Raw genomic sequence first — 13,491 nt, forward strand, 5'->3', positions numbered from 1 at the left:
CACAACATTCTGGTTTGTCAGATTAGAGTGAATTTTACAACTTTTTACAAAATCTTCAAACTTTTACTTCATACTACCGACCCAGCGGTAAAAACTCCATTAACGAGAGATAGGAGATTATTATAAAAATGTTCAAGTTAAACAAAAAAAAATATTTGAATGTTATAAATTTAACAGACCAGCTAATTATAAACATTATAATGTAAGCCAAATTGGCCACGCCCAGCATCGCTGTAATAGAAATGTAAAGATGACGATAGTTTATCAGAAGCACTGTAAAATGCTACTACATTTAGTATTATGAAGAATAAAAGTGGAATAGGGGAGCTAGTTTGATCAAATACGACAATATCACCACCGTTTCTTGTAACATTTGACTTTGTATTAGTATTTCATGCTTAAACTTTCAACCGGTACAGTATACATGATTTAGTTTACATGTTCAAGACCAAGCAAAACAAGATGTCAGATTACATTTTATTATAATAATGATGACTCAAAATGTCCCCCGCTAGTATAGCGGTAAGTCTACGGATTTACACACCAAAATTAAAGGTTCGATTTCCCTCAGTGGATTCTGCAGATAGCCCGATGTGGCTTTGCTATAAGAAAAACATAAATACAAGACTCAACTTGTATAAATAGTCTTATTTTATAACCGTTTACAGAAAAGATTCTGAACTGGTTTTAAAACAGATGTGTTGAAACTTATTAAAAACACATTTCACTGAGCTACAATATGAGATCAGTTCAAGAGACTTTTGAAATGGCACGTAGGTATCGATGCACGTGTTCATAGGTGTAGTTATGTGGTTTCCTTTAGCTAAGTTCAGAGGTTTCCAAAAAACCTGATGACTAAGTTGTAAGTAGCCGAAGCCGTTTAATTTCTTGATCTTGTATTATAATTATATTTTAATCTTACTAAACAAGACAGGCATAACTTTAACGGTACATTTTGTTACCTGTGGACTTAGAAGTGTGTCTGTATAGTCAGTCTGTCAATCGGAAACTGTATCATCAACATGACTGTCATTGAAGTAAGTAAAGGATGTGTCATATTTCGGTCTTTTTAACGATAATAGACTGAGAAAGTTAACTTTCTTCAAAGTACACTTGCATATTTTTTGACATTGATTATGAGAACAAAATCGGTTGTAAAAAACTTCAGAAAATGGCATTAATTAATGATACTAAAATTAATTAAAACAAAAAATGTAACATTTTTAAAATTAATTTTAAACTGTGTGCTTTTTGTTATTGGTTTAGTTTAAAAATCTAAATCCTTGAAAATTTAACTTTACGAAAAGGAGACGACCTTTCTAGCTTCTTGTAGCAATCTGATTATCTTCAAAACATTGTTTTGTAAGTTGTAATATGAACCTTTATATCGTACGTTAAATAACTAAACATAGAATAGTTGATAAAGAAGTAATGACTGAAACCATGAAAGGCCCAAAGTCGTAGATCAGTTAAATGTTATCATGGACAAAAACCATTCATGAAGATTACTCCAACGGCAGCAATTTTTTGACTTAGAGACAATCGTTTTCTGGTGGTTGAACAAAACTAAGTTGTTAATTATTAGGTTTTCGTCAACGTTTTGGTCCTCTACTCATTATGAAATTTGGGTTTTACCAAAGTAGTTTCAAATTTAAACTTATTTTCGTTTCTTTGTCCGAAACCCAATTTATCAATTTTAACAATTTTTTCTTCATGTAAATCTCAACGTTATCAAACGTACTCTGTACATAAAACAAAGTAAACCTATTTTCATCAGCGTAGTTGTATAATGTAGACTTGTTTATACATAATGCGAGGGTCGCGGGTTCGAATCCCCGCCACATCAAACATGCTCACCCTTTCAGCAGTGGGGGCGTTATAATGTATCGGTCAATCCCATTATTCGTTGGTAAAAAGAGTAGCCCAAGGGTTGACGGTAGGTGGCGATGACTACCTGCCTTCCCTCTACTCTTACATTGCTAAATTAGGGACGGCTAGCGCAGGTGGCTCTCGTGTAGCTTTTTGCAAAATTAAAACCCAACCAACCAACCATCTTGTTTATAAAATATTAAAGTCCTTTTGAAATGTATTAAGTAGGAGAAGACTTAAAATAGATATCTGTATATACCTCTCAAGGGCTTGACGTCTTGTTTTTACTAAATAAATAACTAGAAAAATTCCTTAAGGAGTTGTTTATTGGGTCGTATACTAGAAGCGTATTCAGTTGAAGAATTTTATGCGTGTAGGCGAAGGCTTTGAACAAGTTTCTAAGCATATAACAATATCATACTTGACACCTCTGCATTATAATATTAAGCAACTAAAAAGGGAGAAAATATTTTCAAAATTCCCTTTAAGTGAATATTCAGAATTCTTTCAAATATTTTAGAAGTAATCGTTAGTACCTAGGTTATCCTATAACTTATTTTATTAACTAATAAATGATTTAAGAAATTTATGCACTGCAGGTTTAAAATGCCCTAACATTTTGGCGAAAATGTCATCAACCGTAACGGTCTCCGTTTACCAATCTGACGGTGTACTATTCTCAAGTAAAACTGAATAACAGAAGGTTCGAAACAGAAAGATATATTGCTAAGTAATTCTGAATTATTTGAACCTGGTCGAGTTTGTGAACGGGAAAGAGCGGGAAGCATTGAAACAATCCCCAATTCGAAGCCAGTGGTCTATAGTAAATTCAAGTACGAAATTTTTTCTAGACTGATAAAACAGAGCATTATATATACGAAATAGTAGTGTCAAATTCCCTGAAGCTTCTTTCGCCACCTATCTCATTAAAACATAAGGAAGACTATAGTACTGAACATAATATGACCTTCAATGGGAAAATTGGCTGTCCACTTTCACATATAATATATGCAAGTTTGGATAAATATTTCCTACGTGAAGGTGAAAGTGATATCTTATGTGAAAAACACGGAATAATAAGAAGCAAGAGTGAAATGAACTCTCTTCTAAAGTAAATGAATTGATTTCTATATTAACACAAGGGAGGTATCAAACACGTTGTATATCTACATACCGTAACAGAGCATAGAATTATAAGAAAGAAAAGATTACTCCAACGGCAGCAATTTTTTGACTTAGAGACAATCGTTTTCTGGTGGTTGAACAAAACTAAAATTATTTTTACTATATGCCAAGTGTATAGCTATTTATTATGTACTCTTCTATTAGCTGAGACAAAATCTGATCAACCGAACTGCACACATTAGTATTTTGTAAATACTGGAAGCTAATTAAATGAACTTATATTTTGCACAAAAATGCAAAAATTGCTTAACATGTATAAGGAAATAACCTCTAAGTGGTGAAAATCTCCGTGGTAGATCTACCTGGAAGTTGGTCTGTTAAATATATGTTTAAAAAAATAGTTATATTGAAAGCATTTAATAGTTCTATGCTACCGAGCGATGATTTCTGATTTTTTTTAATATTCAATATTTGGTTTGTAGGAATCCACAGAGAAGGAAGATTTAACGCAGCTGAAGGAAGAATTAAATGGACTCGTGGATAAGATAAAGGTACAAGCTAATTTACTATATGAAGTGTATAGGCGTCCGCAGGAAGGGGCAAGAGAGGACATTTACGTTTAAAAAGATTGCACGTACTTACGATGTAAGCTTAACATCGTACTTAAACTAAATACTTTCTGTTATTTTCATTAAAACCGTACATTTTTGTTTGCATTTAAGCTCGCTCAACATACATTATTTTAGTAAATTGACTTACGCTGTAAAAGCTGATTCTATACAGCCATGTTTTAACATAAAATAACGTGTGTTTTTTAACAACACGGGACATATTGGCACATCATGGCTGTTTCATGTTCTAAGCTCAACTAAAACTATTAATAAGTAAGTTTCAAAATATCTTAAGGCCAGTCCTTGTTATTCATATACTTATCAAGCTTTCTCTTAAACTCGTTTAAATTTAGTGCTTTCACAATATCCGATGACAGAAAATACCAAAGACAAACCACCCTTTTAGAAAAATAAAACTGTCTTAGTTGAAGATGACTTCTTCATTGCCAAAAGTTATATTTGTGTTCCCTGAACTCAATGTTGTCACTGTTAAGCATAAAAAAGATGATGCGTTTATCACTGTTAACTCCTTTTATGATGTTAAACACCTCAATCACAACAAGCCCAAGACCGAACACAATATTCCAAATGTAGGCCAACCAGTGACCTATACAATGAAATTATAACCTCTTTAGACTTGCATTCAATATTTCTGTAGATACAGCCTAAATTCCTATTTGCCCTACCACTAACAACAGCATACTGCTTGGATGGCTTTAGAGACTAACCGACTATTACACCAAGATCCTTTTTCTTCATAAAACTCTTAAGGTTATTCCCATCGAAATCACACTTGTTACTCGTATTGTGATAAATCACATGTACCACTCTGCATTTATTATAACTAAAATCTATCTGTTACTTATTTGTTCAACTCAATAAATGATCTAAGTCATTTTTCAAAGCAGCAGCATCCTCTTCACAGATAGCAACACCCCAAGACCTTCATATCATCTGTAAATTTAAGTAATTTTTGAATATTCCTTCATCTATGTCATTGATGTCAATCAAAAGGCGTTAAGGGCCTAAGACTGATTCCTGAGGTACTCCACTCGTGAAATTAATCATATATGATTGAAATTAATTTCTAACAGCCCTATGATATTTTCCAACCAGCCACACTTTTATCCTATTTGCTAACCATAATGATTTTTACAAGCCTTTCATGTGACACCCTGTCAAATACATTATAAAAACACAGACACATCAAATCTACTCCCTTACACTCATCTGCATAAGCAGTAATCTTTTTAAAGCATATCAAAAGATTTGTAAGTAAAGATTTTCCATTAGTAAAACCATTTTGACTATCAAATAAAATTATAAACTTTGTTAAATTATTTTGCAAAGCATCTTTTACCAGACTTTTCAAAACGTTTCCTACAACTCATGTAGGATTAATAGATCTATAATTATTAGGACAGTTTTTATCAACTCCCTTGAAAAGATGAGTCACATAAGCTAATTTTCATTTCTTTGGTATCTGCCCACTATTCAAGGAATAACAAAGATAGTAGTGAGTTGCTCACATACCTAATCTTTAACCTCCATCAAAACCATTGGGGAAATGTCTGGCCAAGGAGCCTTATAATGGTTTAATCTTCATAATTTATTTATGAACTTAAAATTAATTCAATTTTATTGTCCAGTTTTATCGCCGGCTATGAATTTTTTCAAGATAAGAAATACCGCTTAAACCTTTTTAAGTAAAAACTGAAGAAAAAGCCGAATTTGAAACCTAGCCATCTCATGATTATCAGATACAAGCCTTCATTTATCATCCCTCAAAGGTCCTATCCTGCTCTAACATTTTGTTTACCCTTAATGTATTTTAAAAAAAAGTCCTTACTCTTAGTCTTTACACATTTTCAGCCAACCTTTTCTCACATATTCTGTTTCATGTCCTAATTTTCTGTTTCACATTTTCTATAAGGACTATGTTTACTTTGAATATTTAAAACTTTTACACATCTGATCAGTATCTCCAAAAATTCAGCTACCCACTTCACAACAGATAATTCTTGTCATATCCCTTCCTAATCTGCTTTTTGAAATTTTAATTAATGTATCATTATTCCTTAGCTTCATAAGCAGCAAAATGCCAAACCTAATAGAGAAAAGGTCACTTGTACCCATATGTTCCCAGTTTGTTTTATCTCGATCATTTTTCTATTTGAAGTTAACAATAAATCTAAAACAGCATTGTTTCTAGTAAGTTCCTTGACTAATTGGTAATGAAAGCCATTTTGAACAGTTTTCAAAATCATTTCTCTCTCATGGTTTGATTTGAGCATTTCCAATCTGTATGCCTGAAATCAAATTCACCCACAACTATGACTTGATTAACAGCTGAAATCGTAATCTCGTTGTTAAGTTTCTCATTTGTTCCACCAGTATCATTTGATGGTCCCATTAAAAGCCTTTTACCTTGATATCCTCTAACAGAAACCTAAATGGATTCAACCTTTTGCTATAATTATAGCAAAATTATAGGATATCTTTGATATCCTCAACTTCAACAGGATGTAACTCATATTTTACATATAAAACCACTTCACTCCCTTCTTTACTACTCTATTCCTATTAGGTAATCTAACTAAAATAACTTACATATAACCATGTTTCAGTTATTTCCATTTTATCAAAATCCTCCTTTCCTACCAGTGCCTTAGTATCTTCTATTTTATTTCTTATATTTCTATAGCATTACAGTAGTAACAATTAAGCCTATTCTTATACCTACTTCTATACTCATTTCCTAAGGAAAACTTTTCTCTGTTTCTTATTTATCCTGCACTTACTTTTTCTTGGCCTTCACTTTTGTCTAGTTCTAGTTTAAAACATCTAATACAGTTGAGTTAATTTATACCCTTGAAAATATTTCTGTGGGTGCCAATGTACATAGAACTAAAACTTTAATGGTCTCAAACATTCTTAAAGCTTAGTTACAACCAACCAATTTAAATTTATTATAGCACAGTACTTTGTTAGTTATGAGTATTGGGAGCGAGATAAGCTTATGGTATAGTCTTTGCTTCTGCCTTCCTCATCCTAACGTATTAACTTTCTTCAATTTATTCTGCGTATATATATTAAGTCTCTTATAAATCATCTAAACATGAAAATAAGAGTCCTGTTTAGGACAAATCATCTGATATATAGCAGCATTGAATTTAGTTCTTCGCTCTCTTCTTCGTAAAAAGTCGACATACCATCAGCTGTGAAACAATAAGTGTGAAATGTAATTTGAATATTGTATGTGTTGATTTTTCTATCATTTTCTTTCAATGTTAATGACATCAGTTAAAGCATGGTGGCTTTAAGTACTTATGTAATTTCAGTTACATGTCTAATCTAGAAGAAAGTTCAATTATATCTGTTCTCAAATACTTACAAAAATTTGTAAATGTTGCTATTCTATAAGAATTTTTAAACACAGTTATTATGTAGCAAAATTATTTAATACAAAGTTTATTAACTGGATGTTAAAATTAAAGATAGCCAAACATATGTTATATATGTATAGTAAGTTTGTATGTTACAAAAGTTTCCTTTACAGGATGTAGCAATAAAATGTAAAAAAAAAATATATAACAAATGTTGTAAACTGTATGTTATATCATCATATTGTTCAAAACATTATAAAAACATTAGATGTGACAAAATTTCACAGCAGTAGATTAAATTGATAGCAACACTATCTAGCTCTAGGCACAGCAAAAATACGCATATCGTGCAAGTTAAGTGCACTGATTTTTAGATATTACGATAACATCATTTCAAAATATATTTTGGTTTTGAAAAACATAACACGAGAAAATTTAAATAAAACTAAATTGTCTGTTATGAACTAGATTGCTACCATTCGTTGTATAATTAAATCTCATATATTTAACATTTTGAAAAATTGTTAAGCTGATTTTTGTAAAGTATGGCTACAAGCTAAGTTGGAGTTAACATAATTTGTATGAATTCTAATCTAGTAAATTGATAAACTATGATGCTTATCGTGTATTAATGTACCTGAAGTTTTGTATGTACGTACAGTATAATGTTTCAGTGAAAAGATAATTAATGTAATGAAAATTCTTTGTTCAATGTCATACTAATATTGGTTTAATGATAAAGTTATCATGCTCATAAATTAGAGATCCCAGTGAAAACCATAATTTGAAAAAAATAATCGGTAGCTGCTAAAGCCTTGAATTTTGAACACTTATTAGCATTACAGTCTTCTGTAGTTTAAAATTTTCTTAATCTAAAATTCGTTACCAGCTGTCCTATTATGTGTTTAATTACTACTAATAAAGGAATTAATTAAAATTCAGTGGCTCGTTACCGTTATAAAACGTTGAAAAACTTAATTCATGTTATAAGGATGTTTACAAAGAGCATGTTTATCGATTTTCACATTTTTTATCATTTCTAGGTAAAGCTATAGTGTTAAGTAAAGCTATAGTGTTAAAATAGTTTATGTTTACTAATTCCTGTCGCGTTTATTATGAAAATGATATACATATCAAGTGTACTCGCAGAAAGTGCGACATACTTTTGTTTTGTGCTCAACTAGAAGACATGTTTAACAGTTTAACCTTGCACGTAAAGTTGTCCAGTTTTAAAGGCTCAGTGTTACCTTAAATCCAATTCGGGAACATTCAGGAACTATATTATTTACTAATCCATTATATTTACTACCAAGCAACTGCTAGCTGCCCCCAGTTATGTGCTGGCTGTGAATTGTTCACAATAAAAGTGTTCATTTCCCATAAAACCTTCTGAATAGAAAACGGAATAAACAGTATAAACCACAAAATAATGTTTCTACTATCAGCACAGATGACATCAGCCCGACCTTACTAATGCTCTTGTGGCTGAATAGGAACAAATCCCCGTAGCCATATTCTAAAATCTAGTGAAAAGTCTTCTCAGAAAAGTGGAGGCTGTTGTAGCAGCAAAGGGGGGGCCAACTCCATATTAATGCCCATGGTATTGGAATGAGATGTTCAACAAGTACGTATGGGTGTGATGGTCGGGTGTCCACACACTTTTGGCCATGTAGTTTATATGTGTTATCTAAAAAATTCGTAGATAGACATTTAAAACATTTTTATTATATGAAGGGATATGTTTTATTTATATGCTTCAGAATTTATAAATTTATAAAGAAAAAATAAATCTTTAATCTATTTTGAAAGGGAAGCTGGAGACATATTTTAAATATCTAGTTATAAGTTTTATAGGGCAGCACAATGAACAGATGGTTAGTTATTCCTATCTAATAATTATTATTATTTGTTTAAAAATAAGTCTGGAATTTTGTTTTTCTTACTGCTTTTACCACCATACTCTTAAATTATTTGCTTTCGTTGGTTTGTTAATTTAAGACACTTAAACCTTAAGACTAGTGCTGTATTTGTTAATATTTGATGCTTATGTTTTGTTTGAAAATAATGGACATAAACTCGGAAATAAGATTATTTTTATACCCACCCAGGAAGCTCAAAAGGCAGGAGCCGACAAAACTCTTTCTGACTTGTGTGGTAATGTCAGCAGCATTCCCAAGGTTCAACTAAGAACCAAAAAACTCCTTAAAGGCCATCTATCGAAGGTGAACTCCATACACTTTAGCGGTGACAGTCGGTAGGTATTTGAAAGTTGTAGTTCATCACATATTACATTATACAGTTTTGCGTTGGAAAGCCTTTACAATATTGCACCAAATGGCTCTTTCTATTACAAAAAGCAAATATAACTGCCTATAATTTTATCAATAATTTAGTGGTGTCTCGAAATATGTTATATGTGAGGTTAATATAAAAACTGACAATAATATCGAATTGTTTTTTTATGTTAAAATATAACGCCTAGCAAAACTGCGGCATTTGTCAGATCCAACACTAATAGGGTTAATTTATGCACAACCTTAATTACTATAAAACTCTAACGTTATAAAGCTGAACTCCAAAAGAAAAAAGGAAATTATGACTTTAACAAAAGTAGCAAAAGGTGGTAAATGACTTTATCAAGTAATATTCTTGCTATTTCATATTGTTAGTGTTGTTCTACGCTTCATTTTTGAGTTCCTGTTTTAGGTTTAAAAACTGGTTTTTAATTTGCTGATCTGCAAATTTGCTAATCTGCTTATTAGCTTTGTGCGAAATTCAAAAACAACAACATTTTTGTCAGTAACTTGCTAAGTTTTACTATAATAGTGTCCTACCTTTGCAAATTATATGTATTAGGACACTTTCCTTTCTGGAACTCCAATATGGTAGCAAAGTGTAACGTGTCTGAGGATTCACGTGTAAATAATCTGAACCATTTTGACAAAATAAACTGGTTCATTTCCACAGTGGATACCCCTTTTCACGTCAATACATTTAGAACAATTTCTGTCGCTGACGAATTAGATTTCTATTTTGGTTTGAAGATTTTAATCGCCAGAGATGATTTTATTCTGATATTTTGTTCGTTGATATAATTACATATTGTAAAGAAACTGTGTGTATGGAGAGAGGTTTAGAATGAATGATAAAATTCTAATAAAAATTAAATCTATCTAAAGAATAATTGAACCAACTGGTTATTTACAACAAAATAAAAAAAAGTTTTATATAAACCAGACATAAGATATGTAATAGTTGTCCTTGATAGAGACAAATGTACAACTAATGTATTCACAGTAATATCTAATGAAACTAGGTTTAGACTGTTTGTTTGTTGTTAAGTGCAAAGCTACCGAATAAACTGTTTGTATTGTGACCACACGGGTGTATAAATTTAGAAAATTAGAACTGTTATAAATACATTTGTTAAAATGAATTGAAAACAATACTATTATCGGTAAAGTAAAGACATTAGGCCATTAGTTTCTTACTGTGATATATTACGGTTTAACAAAAAAATAAAAAAAATCGGAAGGATATTTGTTCCATTACACCAATATTTTCAAATATAAATGCCTATAACAAATTGTCAGGTTTAAAATTATTTTTATAAAATATTTGAAAGAAAATGAGAACACAGTTAGTAGTTTCGAGATCTCTAAACATCCAGCAGACTTAAAACTTGATGAATAAGTTTATTGTGCTATTTTTTACATTGATTCTCTGCACACTAAGATGAACTCACAAGAGACAATTCAGTTACTAGCATATTTTTTTCGAAAGTATGCTATTATGCAAATTCATTTTTTATTGAACTTGTTTCTGTTTGTTTGTTTTATGAATTTCGCGCAAAGCTACTCGAGGGTTATCTGGGATAGCCATCCCTAATTTAGCAGTGTAAGACTAAAGGGAAGGCATCTACTCATCACCACCCATCGTCAACTCTTTTACCAACGAACAGTCACATTATAACACCCCCACGGCTGAAAGGGCAAACATGTTTGGTGTGGTGGCGATTCGAACCCGCGACCCTCGGATTACGAGCCGAACGCCTTATCCACCTGGCCGTGCTGGGCCTACATTATTGAACTTATTGTGTAGCTAACATACATCATTTTTTTAGAAGTTTAATAATAGTATTCATCATCAAATAGGTGGTGCTGCTGTAGACTCAAAATTGGAGCCTAATGTACAAAACCGGTTTTTTATGTCATTTTGAACAACAATTGTTGAGAAACTTTCAGAGAATTAAAAACCTGTCAGATATTAGAGGTATGAGAACGCTATGTTTAATATTTGTTTTGAAATCTGCGCAAGCTACACGAGGAAGATCTGTGCTAGCTATCCTTAATTTAGCAGTGAAAGGCAGCTAGTCATCACCGCAGGCTGTTAACTCTTGGGCTACTCTTTTACAAACGATTAATAGAATTAATCGACACATTAAAACACCCACACGGCTGATAGAGCGAGCATGTTTGGTGGGGAATTGAAACCACAACGAAGAAAAACAAGTGATTTTTTTCTTAGAATATCTAAATAACTAAAATTTTTGTACAGTTTATAGTTATAAAAGAAAACAATTCGAAATTTACTCGTTTTAGATCTAAATATTAATAAATTACAATTATTTAGAAAGAAAAAATGTATAATAAAGTATGCAATGTTATATTTATTTAGTAAAGTTGACACTTTTATACTTATTAAACATAAGGATAATTTGGCAAATATTATAAAATATAAAATTTAAATACTATTTGTGTAAAAAAGTGGTTTTTATCTATTATTGCTTGGAAATGTTTTAAATAAGCCGATATAACAGCCAAACCAGCAAAAATTTAAACAGAAATTAGGACAAAGTGATTAAAGCTTAGTTTGATATGTTTGTTGTGCCCAAACTGTCATTTTGTGTCACTTTCCTATTGGTGGGTAAAGACAATTACATGCCTAAAAATAACGTAAAAAATATTACAGTGTGTACAACAATAAAATCAGTATTATGAATTAGACTTCTTTTACATAAAGATTTACATTGATGTTCTTTACATATTTGTTCTCGTTGGGAGGGAGATTATGTGGGACCGGCCACTTGTCGAAAAGGTCGCTTCTCAACCTTTTCCAATACCATTCATCCTTGTAACTTTTTCGCAACATTTCATTCATCCCAGTTCGAAAAAAAGATAAAATTTACTACACTAAAATGCAACTTTCTTTATTATGACTTAAAAAATATTTTTGTACTATTTGAATTTCTTGTATAATTGATAATACTCATTCACTTCCATCATTCTGATTCTGGGTGAAACAATCACCCAGTTGAAAAGCACTGGCTTAGAGCAATGTATGAAAGAACAATTCAATCTTAGTGTTGATAGTTCTTCAAATTACAGAGTAACTTGATCATCAATTTTATGAAAGTGCTTACGAAAAGCGCGTTGCTACAATATGCATTTAAAACAACAAACAAAATGCCCGAAAGAAACTTTAACGATTAAGATACTCAAACTAAAAGAATAAGAAAGCAGATATTTTATGCTTTATGAGCTGCATTTTTTGTTTTCTTTCTTTTTAGAAATCATACATTGTTTTACTTTTTTTGCAGTCAAATGTAACACAATGACCACAATAACATTTTAAAGGTAGAGCAGAGTAGGATATTTTCCATATGTGAGAACCTATAATTAGGTTTAGGTAAGTCAACTTTAGTGATTCTAAAGTAAATTGATCAACTTTAGTAGTTTTATGGTAAAAAAAAGTCGTGCTCTTTCTGGATTTTCTGGAGTAGAAACTGCCACAACGCGTTGCTTGTTAGACGGGTAAGAGATCTGAGTACAGCGACTTTTAGTCGAAGTGTTAAATTCCGGAACTTTAGCTCCTCGCGTATTAATACGTATATCTACTTATTTTTTCTTACAAACATTTGCGGTTAAGACACATTGGTAATAAAATTTTATTATATATATATATATGTATGTATTTATAAATTGTCCAGAACTAAGATATCAATTAACGACTCCTGAAAGTCCTACATTTATTGTATATATGCCTTTTTTTTTTTCAGGCACCTCGTGTCGGGTTCTTTAGATGGCAAATTAATCATATGGGATAGCTGGACAGGAAACAAGGTATCTATAAAGTATATGTTATGAACATAGCTTCAGAAAAAATAATTAAAGTAGCCCTGAATGGAGAACTTATGCAGTAATGTTCGTCATTGAATTTATGTGTTATTCAAGATACTTGCAATGCTATATAACAAAGACTAAGGTATTTGTGATTTTACACATTTACAATAAACGTTTTAATAAAAAAACAGATGTTTTGAAATGTACTATCTAAAGAGGCCTTATTGCACGTTACCTAAGTAAGTTGTGTGCAGTAATTTAAATGGGTGTGAAATGGGTAACTTATTTAGAATGAACACACACATATGTTTATGTGTGTCTGTGTGTATACGTATATATGTATTGATATTTTGAATTTACAATTATTTGATAGTGCAT

The 13,491-nt window shown here is 31.4% G+C and overlaps 1 protein-coding gene across 1 annotated transcript in view; it reads left to right on the forward strand.

Annotated features, from left to right (window-relative positions):
* Positions 1-912: 912 nt before the first annotated feature.
* LOC143247125 (guanine nucleotide-binding protein subunit beta-2-like) overlaps positions 913-13,491 on the forward strand; it is a 39,948-nt gene continuing 27,369 nt past the window's right edge. The window contains exons 1-4 of the mRNA XM_076494677.1: positions 913-1,037; positions 3,477-3,545; positions 9,100-9,245; positions 13,050-13,113. Coding sequence (XP_076350792.1) covers positions 1,023-1,037; positions 3,477-3,545; positions 9,100-9,245; positions 13,050-13,113 — 294 coding nt within the window. The 5' untranslated portion in view covers positions 913-1,022. The remainder of the gene's footprint in view (positions 1,038-3,476; positions 3,546-9,099; positions 9,246-13,049; positions 13,114-13,491) is intronic.

Source organism: Tachypleus tridentatus, chromosome 3 (genome assembly GCF_004210375.1).
Source record: "Tachypleus tridentatus isolate NWPU-2018 chromosome 3, ASM421037v1, whole genome shotgun sequence".
Taxonomy (NCBI): Eukaryota; Metazoa; Arthropoda; class Merostomata; order Xiphosura; family Limulidae; genus Tachypleus; species Tachypleus tridentatus.